The 15285-nt window shown below is 33.4% G+C and overlaps 1 protein-coding gene across 1 annotated transcript in view; it reads left to right on the top strand.

Moving 5' to 3' along the window:
- LMBRD1 (LMBR1 domain containing 1) overlaps nt 1-15285 on the top strand; it is a 210764-nt gene that overhangs the window by 115754 nt on the left and 79725 nt on the right. Inside the window, exons 8-9 of the mRNA XM_044676019.1 lie at nt 8559-8684; nt 9095-9247. Coding sequence (XP_044531954.1) covers nt 8559-8684; nt 9095-9247 — 279 coding nt within the window. The remainder of the gene's footprint in view (nt 1-8558; nt 8685-9094; nt 9248-15285) is intronic.

Genomic DNA, 15285 nt, shown 5'->3' with positions numbered 1-15285 from the left:
ATTCTTTATTATTTTTTAAAATTCCATTTTTTTCAGTTACACATAAAAACAATTTTTGACAATTGTTTTCTGATATTTTAGGATTCAGATTTTCTCCCAGGAGTCCTTCCCTTCCCTTCCCAAGACAGTAAATAGTCTAAGTTATACCAGTGCTTTCATACAGCACATAATTCCATATTGCCTGTGTCATACATATGATTATAAAACTCATGAAAAAAATAAAGTGGAAGATGGCCTACTTTGATCTACAGTTATACTCCAGCAGTTTTTCTTTTAATGTGAATAGCATTTTTCATCATGGTTCCCTTGTGAATATCTTGGGACCTTGCTCTGTTGCTAATAACTTAGTCTTTCACAATTGATCATCTTGTAATATTTCTGTCACCATATACTTTGTTCTCCTGGTCCTCCTCATTTAACTTTGCAGTTAATCAGTTGATTTAAATCTTTCCAAGTTTTTCTGATTTCATCCTGTTTATCATTTCTTGTGGTACATTACAACATATTACAACAATATTTCATAACTTGTTCATCATCCATTCCCTCTGTGATGGGCATCTCATTTTCCAGTTTTTTGCCTCTGCAAAAAGATCTGCTAAAAATATTTTGGTAGTAGGTCCTTTTCCTTTATTTCTGTTCTCTTTGAGATACAGACCCAGTTGTGGCAATTCTGGGTCAGGTTTTATGTCCCTTTGGGCATGGTTCCGTACTGCTCTCCAGAATGCTTTTATCACTTCACAGTTTCACCAAGCGTATTAGGGCCCCAGTTTTCCAACATCCTTTCTAATATTTATCATTTTCCTTCATGGTATGTTAGCCAATCATATAGGTGGGAGGTGTACCTCAGAGTTGTTTAATTTTGCATTTGTTTAATCAGTAGTAATTTGAAGTATTTCCTCATATGTCTATAGATAATTTCAATTTCTCCCTCTGAGAACTGCCTATTCATGTCCTTGGACCATTTTTGAATTGGGGAATGCTTCATGTTATTATAAATTTGATTCCATTCTCCATATATGAAATGAGTTATACTACTGTATCATCTCCAAAGAGTGATAACTTAGTTTTTTCATTGTCTATTCTAATTCTTTCAGTTTCTTTTTCAGCCCTTAATGCAATAGCTCGCATATTTTGTACAATATTAAATTGTAGTGGTGATAATAGATGTCTTTGCTTCATACCTGATCTAATTGAGGAGGGTTTTAGTTTATTCTCATTATAGATAACTCTTGCTAATGACTTTAGATAAATGTCATTTATCATTTAAAGAAAGATCCATTTATTCCAGTGTTTTCTAATGTTTTTATAAGGAATGGGTATTGTATTTTGTTAAAAGCTTTTTCTGTTATCTACCTAATCATGTTGTTTCTGTTGGTTTTGATATTGATATGGTCAATTGTACTGATTGTTTTCCTAATATTGAACCACTCATTCATTCCTGCTATACAACCCACCTGATCATAGTATATAATCCTTGTGATATACATGCTTATGGCTTAATTTTGCATCTCTTAGGAAGTCATCTTTGACATTTCATTTTCTTATTTCTTACCTCTTATATCAAACCATTTGTCAAGATCTATCAATTCTGCCTCTACAGTATGTCTTGTATTCTCTTTATGCACACAGCCAACCTAGTTCAAGATCTCATCTAGATTCTTTGAATAGCTTCTTAATCAGTCTCCTTGCATGTTATCTCTCCCATTTCAAACCTGTCCTCCAAATAAATATTTTTGAAGTTCATATCTAACCATGTCATTCCTCTGCTTTAAAGTAGCTAGTTTCTCTCAGGATATAATACAAATGCTATTTGGCATGCAAAGTCACTTATAACTTGGCTTCATTCTAGCTTTCCAAGCTTATTACACATTACTCTCCTTTGTACAATCTATATTGTAGCCATCCCATATCTTTACATTTTAAAAAATGAACTTTTTTTCAGTCAGCAAAATCTGCCCTCTCTCCTGCTGCTCCACTGCATTCCAAACCTGTCTCTCTTTCCCCCAACCTCTGGTCATGATCTTTTTATACTCTGAATCCTTTATCTCTCTATCAGAAGAATAGACAGTATATTTTATCGAGTCCTCTGGAATTGTGGTTGATCATTATGTTGTTCAGAGTTCCCAAATCTTTCAGAATTGTTTGTCTTCTTAATATTATAGTCATTGTACAAATTGTACTTCTAGCTCTACTCACTTCACTTAGCATCCATTTATATTAGTATTCCCAGATTTCTCTGAGACTATCCTCTTCATTATTTCTTATTGCACAATAATATTCCATAATATTTATATCATGTTTATATGTCATAACTCGATCAGCTATTTTCCAGTTGGGTCCCATCACTTTGCCAGAAAGAAAGGGGATAAGTTATTTTTTTAAGTCCTTACAATTTGTTTTGCTTAGGACTAATCACTCCCTCAATTTACTTTCCCTCTTGTTCTCCCATCTTCTTTCCTTCCTTACACTTCTGTTTTTCTTTTGAAGGAAATGTTTTTTCTACATACAAATCTGCATGTGTGTGTTCTTTCTTCCTTTGACCAGTTCAGTTGAAAGTAAAATATGAGTCAGTTGCTCCTTTCATCCTTTTCTCCTCCTTTTTATAGTCCAATACAGGGGTCGGCAACATATGGCTCTCAAGCCATATCTGGCTCTTTTGAGGGCCAAATATGGCTCTTTCTGCAGGAGCCATAAAGTCAATTTTTTTTTCAGGCGCAGTTACAGGAGCGTGCACTGTGAGCACTGTATGGCTCTCATGAAATTACATTTTAAAAAATGTGGCGTTTATGGCTCTCACGGCCAAAAAGGTTGCCGACCCCTGATCTAATACTTATTTCATTTAGGGGAGATAATTTCTCCCGTTCTTTCTCTTCCTCCCCAGTGTTTTCCTTTTCTTCTCTCTTTCCATTCTTCTTTAAGAATATCAACACATAACAGAACTACTCCCAGGGCTTCTGTCTACTTAGATTCCTCTCTGACTCCTGATAATAAGAGAAGGGTGATAATGGGGTTTTGAGGGGATACATATATAAAATCTCTGTGTTAGAATATAAACAATTTATGTTTCTCTTGACTCCTGTATTTGTTCTTCATAATTTCTATGTTGTTTTGATCTTTTCATCAAGAATGCTGAAAGTCCTCTGTTTCATTAAAGGTCCATTTTTTTTCCTCTAGAACATTTATACTCATTTTTTCTAGGTAAGATATTCTTAGCTATAAGCCTTTGCCTCCTGGAGTATCTTTTATAGTTGGAACTTTTAAGTCACTAGTAATATTGACTGTAGCTCCTTGGTACCAGAATTCTTTCTTTCTGGCTGCTTGCATTATTTTTTCCTTTGATCTGGAAATTCTTGACATGCTATAATATTCTGAGTTTTCATTTTGGGATTTTTTTCAGACCCTTGTTGCTAAGATAGTTAAGCAATATTATTAAAAGATTTCTTAAAATAAGATGTTTAGGCTATTTTTTTTTTTTTTTTGGTAATGGTTTTTAGGAAGTCCTGTGATTTTAAAATCACCTCTCCTCAATCTGTTTTCCAGGTTAGTTGCTTTTGCTATGTCATTTTCTTTTTCTTTTTCTTTTTTTATCTTTTGTCTTTGATTTACTATTTCTTATTGTCTCATGGAATCATTAGCTTCCATTTAGGTTATTATAATTTTCAGGGTATTTATTGTTTGAATAAAGTTTTTAGCCTCTTGTGGCAGGCTTTGAGTTGCTTAATGATTTCTTCAACAGCTCTCATTTCTTTTCTAACTTTTTCCATAAGTTGTAAGAAAATATTTGGCAGCCATGTTGAGTCAAAGATGATGGATAGTTACCTGCTTAGAATGCAGAATGGACTGAGCTGGGCATGAGCCGGGCATGAGCCAAAAGCAGTTAGGCTTGGTTATAAAAGGAGAGATCTGAACTCATCTTGGTCTCAATTAGAGATATTTGGATGAGGTAGATAGGGTTTAGGCAATAGTCTATACTCTTTTATTCAGCAACCAGCTTCAGCTTTCATACTGATACAACTGTGTTCCATCAATCTCTGTTTCCTGATTTATAAACACCAAGAAGATCTGCAAAACAACTATCATTCAGCAGGGCTTGACTCTGGGCTGAGGCCTGTCAGGCCTCAGCTGGGCTCTCAGCCAACCACGATCCTTGATCAACGAGATTCAAGTGAAAAGTCATCATCAAATTATTCATTTAGATCTATTTAGGATTCCCAATCCCACTTTCCATCAATTACCCAGTTCCCTTTCCCTAATCTCATCAATTATTAAATTATCTTAAAGAAGTTAGTTACCTGAGAGTCTCAAGATTTAGTGGGCTTCAGTTGACTGTGTCCTGTGTCAACTTAAGAAAGGGGTTTATTTTGATAGTCACTTAATTAACTTCTCAAGAATAAATCCACAGTCAGACAAATCAAACTAATTAATTAATCTTTATAGATCAAGCAATCAGATCTATAGTGAATTAAGTAAGGGCTTCAGTTGGACAAGGGTTAGCTGAGTTATACCATCAGCTGATTCCTAACTTTGGCTGTTAGCCCTGGGATACTGTTATCCATCTGGGGATTGGAGTAAGCAGATTCTACACATTCTCCTTAACATCAGCTGCATTGGGGTTTGACCTTTTGGGTTCACTACCATATCTTGGTGTCCCATTAGGATTAAACACTCCCAATTAACTCAGTCTCTAGAACCATCATAACAAAGTGCTATCTTACTTCTCTTTTTCTTAAATTTTTGCTTTATTTCCTATATGAATTCTAGTTAAATTTTGCCCAAGTTGTATTTTGAGACCTTCCTCACACATGTTTTAGAATAAAGACTTTGTGATGTTGATAATATCAAACTAATGTTAAAAAATATTAAAGAAATCTATAATTAAGAATGAATATTATAAATGAATCATTTGCTATTATTGCTTACATGTAGTCATAAGGTTATGATTTTTCATATTTAAGCCAATTCTTACTAGCATTTTCTAAAATATTAAAATATTGAATAATAGGAAAGAAGCCAATATATTTAGCTGCTAATTTTATAGTTACAGTTTTAAAAATAATGTATAAAATGATGAAAGTACTTCAGAAAGCACAATATTCAGTGCTTTCACCTTTCACAGAATTTCTCTTAAATAAATAGGTATACTTTTTTTTCCAATGAACAGAAATCTGTTTTCTTTTTTTTTCTACTTTTCCTCTTTTCCTTTAGGGAAAAAAGAAAAGAAAAACAAAACCTTTATAACAAATATGCATAGTTAGGCAAAATAAATTACTTCATGGGCCATATCTACCAAATAAATGTCTCTTTCTGCATGTTGAATCCATCCCCTTCTTTCAGGAGGTGAAGATAGAATAGTTGATAGGTAGTTCTCTAGAATCATGATAGGTCATTGTGTTGATCACAATGTTTTTAATATCTTTCAAAGTTGTTTGTCTTTACAATGTTTTTATTGCATAAATTTTTCCTAATTCTGCTCACTTCATCAGTTCATACAAGTCTAACTAGTTATCTCTGAAACTATATATTTCATTACATTCACACACCATAATGTATTCAGCCATTTCTTAGTTATTGGGAAGCTCCTATTCTTTGCTATCACAGAAGGACTGCTCTAAATATTTTGGAATACAAATAAGTCTTTTCCTTTTATCTTTTTTGAGGGGCGGGATATAAACTTAGTAATAGTATTGTAGAGTCAAAGGATAGGTAGAGTTAACTTTTTGTACATAGTTCCAAATTGTTTTCTAAAATGACTGGACCAAGTCAGAGCTCTACCAAAAGTATATTAATATGCCTTCCCTCCCTAGGACTTCTAACAGTAATTTTCCTTTTGTTCAACTTTTCTAATCTGATGGGTATGAAGTGGAACTATAGAGTTACTTTGATTTACTTTTATTTATTAGTGATTTAAAACATTTTTAGTATTGCTACTGATAACTTTAATTGCTCTTTCTGAAAACTGCTTATCCATTTCCTTTGACCTTTTATCCTTTGGGAAATAGTTCTTATTCTTATAAATTTGAATCAGTTTCATAAAAATCTTGGAAATGAGACCTTTATTGGAGAAACTCGTTGCAGATATTTTCCGTCATTTGCTTCTCCTCTAATTTTAGATAAATTAGTTTTGTTTGTGCAAAAACTTTTAAATCTTCAGTGATACTCCCTATGCTATTTTTTATTATGAGCAATTTACTCCTTTCATAGATCTGAAAGGCAATTTCTTCCTTGTTCCTCTAATTTATCATGTCACTCTTTATGTATAAGTCATGCATTCAATTGAAGCTTAATTTGAGAGGTGCTGAGATGTTGATTGATACCTAGTATCTGTCAGACTGCTTTTAGTTTTCCCAGAAGTTTTTGTTGAACAGGGAGTGATAGGTATACCCAACCACAGTGATAATTAGTCTGTGACCAAAATGGCTCAGTTATACTAATGACTGGAATAATAGAGTCTATATTGATGTTCCGGGCCTAACTTCTCCTTGGTTCTTTATCTTTGTCTCCCTCGCTAATTGCATCTTCTTGGTCCTCTTTTCTATTTTATCTCCATTGGTGATCTTGCCAGCTCCTATAGCTTTAGTTATCATTTTTATACACTTGATTTATACATATGTGTATATATAAATAGATGTGTGTACATATATATGTTATGTATCTATAGAGATTGAGGTATATTTATCTCTTTAACTTGTCAGTATATGTCTATGTCTCTTTAAATCAGTTGTGAGACTAGAGAGATAGATAGATATGTATCTATGTATATGTATATAGAAAGATACAAATAGATAAATATGTATGTATTTATGTACATTTTTATATAGAAAGCTACAAATAGATAAATACATATGTATATATAAATCTATATGTGCATGCATACACACATGCTTATACATAAACACACATATGTATACCTAGTCTCTCTGCTGAGATTCATCATATCACCAGTTGCTTTTTTGGGCAACTTAAACTAAAGTTCCCGGTGTCTCGAACTCAGTATGTCCAAAACCACAACTCATTACCTTTTACTCTCCTCAAATTTCTTCCTTTCCCAAATTTCCTCCTATTGTCAGGGACACCACTATTTTCCCCTCACCCATACTTAAAACCTTGGTGTTATCTTCAGTTCCTTTTGCTCACTGCACATATCCAGTTCTTTGCCAAATCTTATATATCCTTCCTTCACAAATTTTTTTTTTAGTATAGAGAAGGGGACATTCTCTATACTAAAAAAACAAAAAAAACAAAAACACAACTCTAATAGAGTCTCATCTTCTCTTGCTTAGACTATTACAAAAATCTTCTAACTAGTTTTACTCCCACAAGCCTTTCTACCTTCTAATTCTTTCAACACTGACATGTCAGGGTAATTTTCCTAAAGCATGCATCTGACTATGATAATCCCATCTGCTCAAATGGCTCCAGCATTGCTCTGTTCCCTTTAGGATTAAATAAAAACTCCTTTGTTTGACCCTTTTGTAATCTTTTTAACCTACCCTTCCCTACTTTTCTAGTGTTCTTACATCTTACTCTCTTCAATATATTCTGACCCAGCAGCAAGGGACTACTTGCAGTTTCTCACATATGAAATTCTCTCTCCAGTCTCTGTGATTTTGTATTGTTGCCCATACCCACACATTTCTGCCCTCTGACTTCCTTTAGACTCTATTCAAATCTCATCTATTCCAGGAAGCCTTCCCCAGTCCCCCAACTGCAATTTCTGTCCCCTCCAAGTACATATCATCTACTCTGTAAATATCTTGTATGTACCTAGTTCTTTACATGTTTGCTCCTTTATTAAAATGTAAGTTCTTTGAAGACAGAGACTAGATTTTCTTTTTGCCTTTCATTATATTCCTTGAGTTCAGCACTGAGCTTCACACGTAATCATGATTAATTAAATTGACTCGAGGAATATGTATTCTATGAATCACTTGTGTGATATTGAGTAAGGTATTTCATCTCTCTATGCTTCATTTTCTTCATTGCTTATCTTGTTGTATTAGGTAATTCCTGAAGCTTTTTTCTATATATTCCAGAAACAATATAGCATTGTAGAACATGGAGTTAGATAATATGAGTTTGAGTACCATCTTAGATATTTACTTGTTATATGAACATGGACAAATTACTTAGACTTTCATTCTTAATTTCTACTTCTCTAAAATGAGGATAGTAATTATATTATCCATATTGCACTTTTAGGAAAATATTTTTCAATTATTCAAGTACTATTTAAATGAATAATTATTATCATAAGAAAATCTTTAAAAAAAATTTCAAAGTACCTGAATTTGGCTTTAAAGTAACAAAATTATTTTAAGAAATTTGTCATTTTTACTTATTCATACTTGTTTTACCACTAGTTAGCCTAAGTTGATAAGATATTACCATTTAAAATCTCAGAAATTTAATATGAACTTATAACTTTTTAGTTTTCTTAAACAGTTTATCTTCCTTACTTCTAGTGAAGGTTAAAAGCATAAAGCATACTTTTAGACTTGTGAAATATGAAATTTAGTTTGCAAAGATACTCATAAGTTCTCTTTATCTTTTTGTTTTAGGCCTACGGTATGTCAGCATTACCCCTGAATCTAATAAAAGGTACTAGAAGTGCTGCTTATGAACGCTTAGAGAACACTGAAGATATTGAAGAAGTGGAACAGCACATTCAAAGGATTAAATCAAAGGTTAGGCAATATTTTATTAAAATTAGAATTAACTTTTCTAGCTATTAGTTGTATAATAGAAAGATTACTGAAGTCAAGAGACCAAAGTTCTAGTTTATACTCTTCTTTTCTTTTACCTAGTTATATGACCTTGACTAAATCACTTTACAATCTTGACCCTCCTCATTCTCTTCTAAAATGAGAGGACTGATGATTTGATGACTTTTAAAACTCCTTACAATTCCATTCTTTGAGTGTATATGTGATAAAAATGTTCCCATATTGTTTTATTTTGAAAGTTACTCAAACACACATACATATAGTATAATTGTGAATCATTCATCTTAACTTTCAGATTTGCTAAAAATAACAAGTATCTTGTTGATTCATTATTGAATTCTGCATTTCGTTTATTCTACTTTTATTTACAGAACAAAGATGGTCGACCTCTGCCAGGAAAGGACAGACGGGCCTTAAAACATTTTGAAGAAAGGTTGCGTACACTTAAAAGAAGAGACAGACACCTAGAATTCATTGAAAAGAGTTGTTGGACAAAATTCTGTGGTGCCCTACGTCCTTTGAAGGTAAATGGAATTTAAATAAAATAATTTTACTCACTTTTCCCATATTTTACACAATACTTTAGTTTTATATAGAATCTCAAAAATTACTCTTTCAGGAAGAAAACATCATTTGAGAAGCACCTTTTAATCTAGCACATTTTTGTAATATTTTGTTGCTAATACTGTTATTTATTGCCAAAAATGGTTCCTTTAGTACCTATGTGTGTGTGCAATCTGGACAGAGTCATTGTGAGCCATTTGGGTGGACAATGGGACATGGTCAGATGTATGTTTTAGGAAAATTATCCATGTGAATGGAGAAAGGATCGGTAATTAAAATAACTTTTAGCTAGAAGATCTCATTATGATTTGCTATGTCATTATTTCATTATATGCTTACCTAAAAGCTTTAGCTTTAGGAGGGGCTAACAGAAAGAAGACAGAAGAAAGAGTACATAACTACTGGGCATAGCAGAACATCTATTTTGGCACTGATTTGAAAGCAAGGAGCCAGGCACCCAAAATAAATCTAATTATTTTGATGAAATTGAATCATCCATGACCACTGGTATCAAAGTCACATCACTAGTAAATATCACGTCACTCAGAATTCAGACTAAAGTAGGAGGAGCGCATGCCCTCATCACCATGAGTGACTAGAAAACCAGAGTGATCTCATTCCTCTTTTTTCCAACTCATCGTTGTAGTGTACACACTACATGATATACATAGCTTCATCTGAATATGGTCCCCAAAGAGACCAAGAGCAAAATAGATTTTGTTTCTGTTTGCTGGCAAATACTTTTCCAGCAAAAGAATTGAGAATATTCAAAATAGAAAGCCCATGGGTCATAGATGAAGATCAACATTGTAATTACTGTTATGACTGCACATTTAATTCCTATAATTATTTTTTTCTGGGTTCATAGGATTTCTTTAATTTCTCACTATAACCAGAGTGGGGATTGGCCCTTTATCTATGACATTTAAACTTAGACAGCTAGTGTCTAAAAGGCCCTTAAATTCCACTCTATAGAAGATTGGCACAATCCAAGTGATGGTTCTCATCTATCCCAGAAAGCTTTACATACTTAATTACTATACTCATGATATCTATGGAGCCAGAGCTCATTTGATCTCTTACTAAGTCATACATATAGCATGGCATTTTTAGTTATCTTCCTCTTTCTCTCCATCATCTCTAGAAATAAATTCTAGGGGAATCTCTTTACTAAGAGAGGTATTTCCTTCTAGACTAGGTCATGGGTGTTCTCAAGTTTACAATTAATTCTAGTAGGTTTTCTTGTCTAGTTTTTTCATGTAGAAATGGATTATATTTCTAATACTTACTTCTTTTTGCTTTAAGCCATTGGAGTTAAATTTGGGGTACTGAATGTCTTGAAGAGAAAGATACAGCATTTATCTTCCTTTATTTCAAATCTTCATTGGTATGACACAACTCCTATATCACTTTTCCTTCTCTTAATGGAGAAGGTTGGGGATGGGGCTAATAAGAGATAGTGCAACCATTATTAGTAAAGTCCTTCCATTTGTTTACATCTAAGAAAACAAAACTTTTTTGGGTGGAGTAGGGCTGAGAGGAGGAGAGGCCTTGATCTGTGATTTCATTAATATAAGGAACTCTTTTTTCCACCCTCCTTCCTTTGTACTTCCATTCAGATTGCCTATTTGTTTTTGATGAAATTTTAGTTACATAGGGGTACTGAGAGGTTATGAATTGCTTAGGATCACATGACTAGTAGTTATCTCAAGCAGGACTTGAACTCAAGTATTTCTGATTCTTAAGACTGTCCTATCTACTAGGTCATATGGACTCTGAATTTCTTAAATATCTATTGAGGGGATAAAAAAAGTCTTATTTATTTATTTGTTTGTTTGTTTTTAGTATTGCTGTTGTTTCCCAGTAATCTTGCAAAAGATCTGTGGTGTAGTGTATGTGGATCTTTCATTCTCTTTGACTTTCTTGAAGTGTATACCTGATAATAATGTTACTGTGTGAAAGAATATGTGCAATGTATTTACTTGTCCAGAACAATTCTAAATTGTTTTTCAGAAAATTTAGACCAATTTACATCTCTACCACCAGTGCCATTATTGTATGCCCTTGCCATTTTTATCTTTTTTGTCATTTTTGTTGACCTGATTTGTGCGAGGTGATACCTCAAGTTGTTTTAATATTTTTCCTGTTAATTAATGATTTGGATCATTGTTTCATATGGTTGTTAATAGTTTATTTTCCTTCTTTTGTAAAATATCTTTTATTTTTTTTAAAGAATATATAAGTTCATCTATGAGAAACCAGTAGGTGTTTTGGACTACTGGCACTCACAGATTAAACTCACAAGGAAGGATAGGGTATCAGAGGCTGAGTAAATCTGATAACCCTTCACTAAAGGAATGACAGTTGGAATTACTGGTCTCTGTCACAAACCAGCTTGATAGCCTCAACATCCTCAGCTCTGAAATGGGTATGCTGTTTTATGTGGAAAATGCCATCATCTCATACTATCGGAAGATCTCGAGTGGACTAAGATTAATTGGGTATCACTGGTACTCTGGGCTTTTAGTTCTTTCTCTGCCCTAGTGTCCTCAGAAACCTTAATATCAGTACCTATCTTTGTGTCACTTGAATGCTGTGCACAACCATAACCAGTGTCTGGAAATCTATTTTGTTTTATATACATCTCCATATTGTCAATTTTTATCTGTAACAACCTCATCATCCACTTAATTTCCAATTCCTTACACCACCAATTAATTATTACCTTAACAGTATACAACATACACTTCAGTAACCATCTCATTCCAGTAAAGTTATTTCCCATACCGGTCTTATTGCTTTAAAATCCAACAACAACTTAACATATTTCAGTATACCACAAAACACCAGGTAAGGAATAAAATAAAACATCCTCCATATATAATAAACACACAGATCCACAATTTCCTCCATAATAGTTGTTACTACTAATGGAGTTACACTAATAGTATTATTATAATAGTAATAAGCCACAGTGGATTTGCTTATACTCTGGGTTTACAATAAGATTTTAACAATAACAATCACAAAACAAAAACAAAAAAAGGAAAGAAAACCACCAAACAGCAAGTAAAAGCACTGAAAACAAGTTAAAACCCTTCAGGGAAAAGTTTTAAATGTCCAGGAACCTTGTGTGAGCCTTTCAAGTGTTTCTCAATGAGCCCGGTAGTATAGTAGTCTTTACTGATTGGGTTAAAATGTTCAGAGCTCCAGCACTCCCAGTGCTGTCTGAGTGCCCCAGAGGTAACTTCCTTTTCTCCTCTTAACCCACCATCTGGGGTAGCCAACTTTTAAAAGAATATATAAATATGTTAATCTATGAGAAACCAGTAGGTGTTTTGGGCAACTGCCACTCACAGATTAAACTCACTAGGAAGGATAGGGTATCAGAAACTGAGTAAATCTGATAACCCTTTCACTAAAGGAATGACATTTGGAATTACTGGCCTTGGTCACAAACCAGGGAATAACACAAAGATTAACTACTCACATACTATGGGTTCTTTGAGGTTAGAGGAAACAAACAGGAAGGAAAACAAAAGTTTCATGTATAAAAAGGGTAAGGAGAGTTGGAGAGGTATTTCTATAACTAGGATTAGCTAACTGACAAGAATTGGAGTCCTAAGAGAGAGTTTCTCTGTTAACCCAACTTCAGTCAGGCTGACAGCCTTTACTGAAGACTAGAGGGAGAGTTGGGTATTGGGATTCTCACAACTGGTCCAAGTTGCTTCTTTGATGGCTTCAGGATAACAGGAACCAACTCTTTGCACATCCAATAATCCAAGAGATACCAGGTAGGGAAAAATGCCTGTGAACTGTCCACCAGAGACAGACACAATCCACTACCAAGAGTTGCCTTGCGAGATGTTGTCTTCAGGCTTCTCCAGTCCCAAAGATCCCAAGCTTGTAGAGTCAGTGCTGGCTGGACTTCTGTTCCAAACCCCTCTCACACCAGCACTGACAATTTCACTCCTCCCCCAGCTGCATTCTAATACAGAATGTTCAAAGTTGACAGCCAAGCTCCCATTCCTTCTTGCTCATCATAAATTTCTATTCTATTCCCTAAATTACTTCATTATAATTTTCATTGTTCATTTAGTTATTGAAGAATGGCTTTTGGTCTTAAATAATTATATCATTTTCCTGAATATTTTACATATCAATATTAGCTCTTTATCACAGATATTTTCTGGAAAGATTTTTATTTAACAATTCCAAACTGCTTTTGTTATTCTAAATGTATTGAATTGATTTGGGTAAGAGTTTTTTTAAATTCAATTTTATATACTCAGAATTGTTGCCTTTATATTATATGGCAAACAATATTATTTCTAATTTGGTTAAGAGTTTTCTTTTAGACATTTGTATAGGATAGCTCTTTCTATTCCCTTTTTCCTTTTTTCCCCACCTTTTCTTTAGAAGAGTAATATAACCTTTTTCATTTAGGTAGCATGTCTGAGGTTTAGAGGTTATTGTTAGCATATAGTATAAGAGGTTGATCTCAATCTGATTTCTGCTATACTGCTTTTCAGTTTTTTTTTTATATTTTTGATGAATAGAAAGTTATTTTTTCTTTTCTTTTTTCAATTTTTCCCATGGTTACATGATTCTTGTCTCCTTCCCCTTTTCCCTTCCCCCATCCTGGAGTTGACAAGCAATTTCAATGGGTTATACATATATTATCACTTAAATCCTATTTCCCTATTATTCATTTTTATAAGAGTAATCTTTTGAAACCAAAACCTCAAATCATATACTTGTACAAACAAGTGATAAATCATATGTTTTCTTCTGGATTTCTACTCCCAAACATTCTTTCTCATAAGTCCCTTAGAGTTGTCATTGCATTGCTTTTGATAGCAAAGTCAATTACATTTGATCCTCCCACAAGTTACCGTGTATAATGTTCTCCTGGTTCTGCTTATTTCACTCGCCATCAGTTCATGGAGGTCTTTCCAGTTTTTATAGAAATCAAACAGTTCATCATTCGTATAGCACAATAGTATTCCATCATCATCATATATTACAATTTGTTCAGTCATTCCCTAGTCAAGGGACATCCCCTCATTTTCCAATTTTTTGACATCCCAAAAAACCCAGCTATAAGTATTTTTATATAAACAGAACCTTTCCCATTTTTTTTTATCTCTTTAGGATACAAACCCAATAGTGGTGTTGTTGGATCAAAGGACATGCATAGAAAGTTCTTTTTGCAGTAGTTTTGTGTACTTTGATTTATCAAACAGCATTGCGCTATTTTTGTTTTATTATAGGCCTTGCTTACCCAATCTTTTTCACTAGTAAATTTTTATATTTTGAATCAGTACCACATTAAAATATAGTTTAAGGGGGCAGCAGTGTAGCTCAGTGGACTGAGAGCCAGGCCTAGAGATGGGAGGTCCTAGATTCAAATCTGGCCTCAGACACTTCCCAGCTGTGTGACCCTGTGCAAGTTACTTAACCCCCATTGCCTAGCCCTTATCACTCTTCTGCTTTGAGCCAATATATAGTGGCTCCAAGGTGGAAGGTAAGGGTTTAAATATATATATATATATTACATGTATATATATAAATATATATTTAACGTGTGTGTGTGTGTGTATATATATATATATATATATTGCCATATATATAGTTTAAGATCTGGCAATATATATTTATATATATATTATATATATACATATATATAGTTTAAGATCTGGCAATATTATATCTATTTTTATAACTGTTTTTTGATACTCTAGTTTGATTTTTTTTTTGGTACTGTAAAATAAGTACTTGGTACTTTGATGTAGCATGAAACTCATTTGATTTAAGAAGTATCCTTTTTATGATATTGGTACAACCAAACCATTAACAGAATGATACTAACACTTGAATTTTCCCTTAGTTCCCTTAAAAGGAGTTTTGATGTTTTATGTAAGTCCTTTAGAATTATATCAAATAACAGTGGTAACAGTGGATTTCCTTACTTTGCCACTGGCTATTTTCCAAAAGG

This window comes from Gracilinanus agilis, chromosome 4, assembly GCF_016433145.1.
Source record: "Gracilinanus agilis isolate LMUSP501 chromosome 4, AgileGrace, whole genome shotgun sequence".
In the NCBI taxonomy this organism is placed as follows: domain Eukaryota; kingdom Metazoa; phylum Chordata; class Mammalia; order Didelphimorphia; family Didelphidae; genus Gracilinanus; species Gracilinanus agilis.
This window is presented reverse-complemented; position numbering and strand designations above follow the sequence as displayed.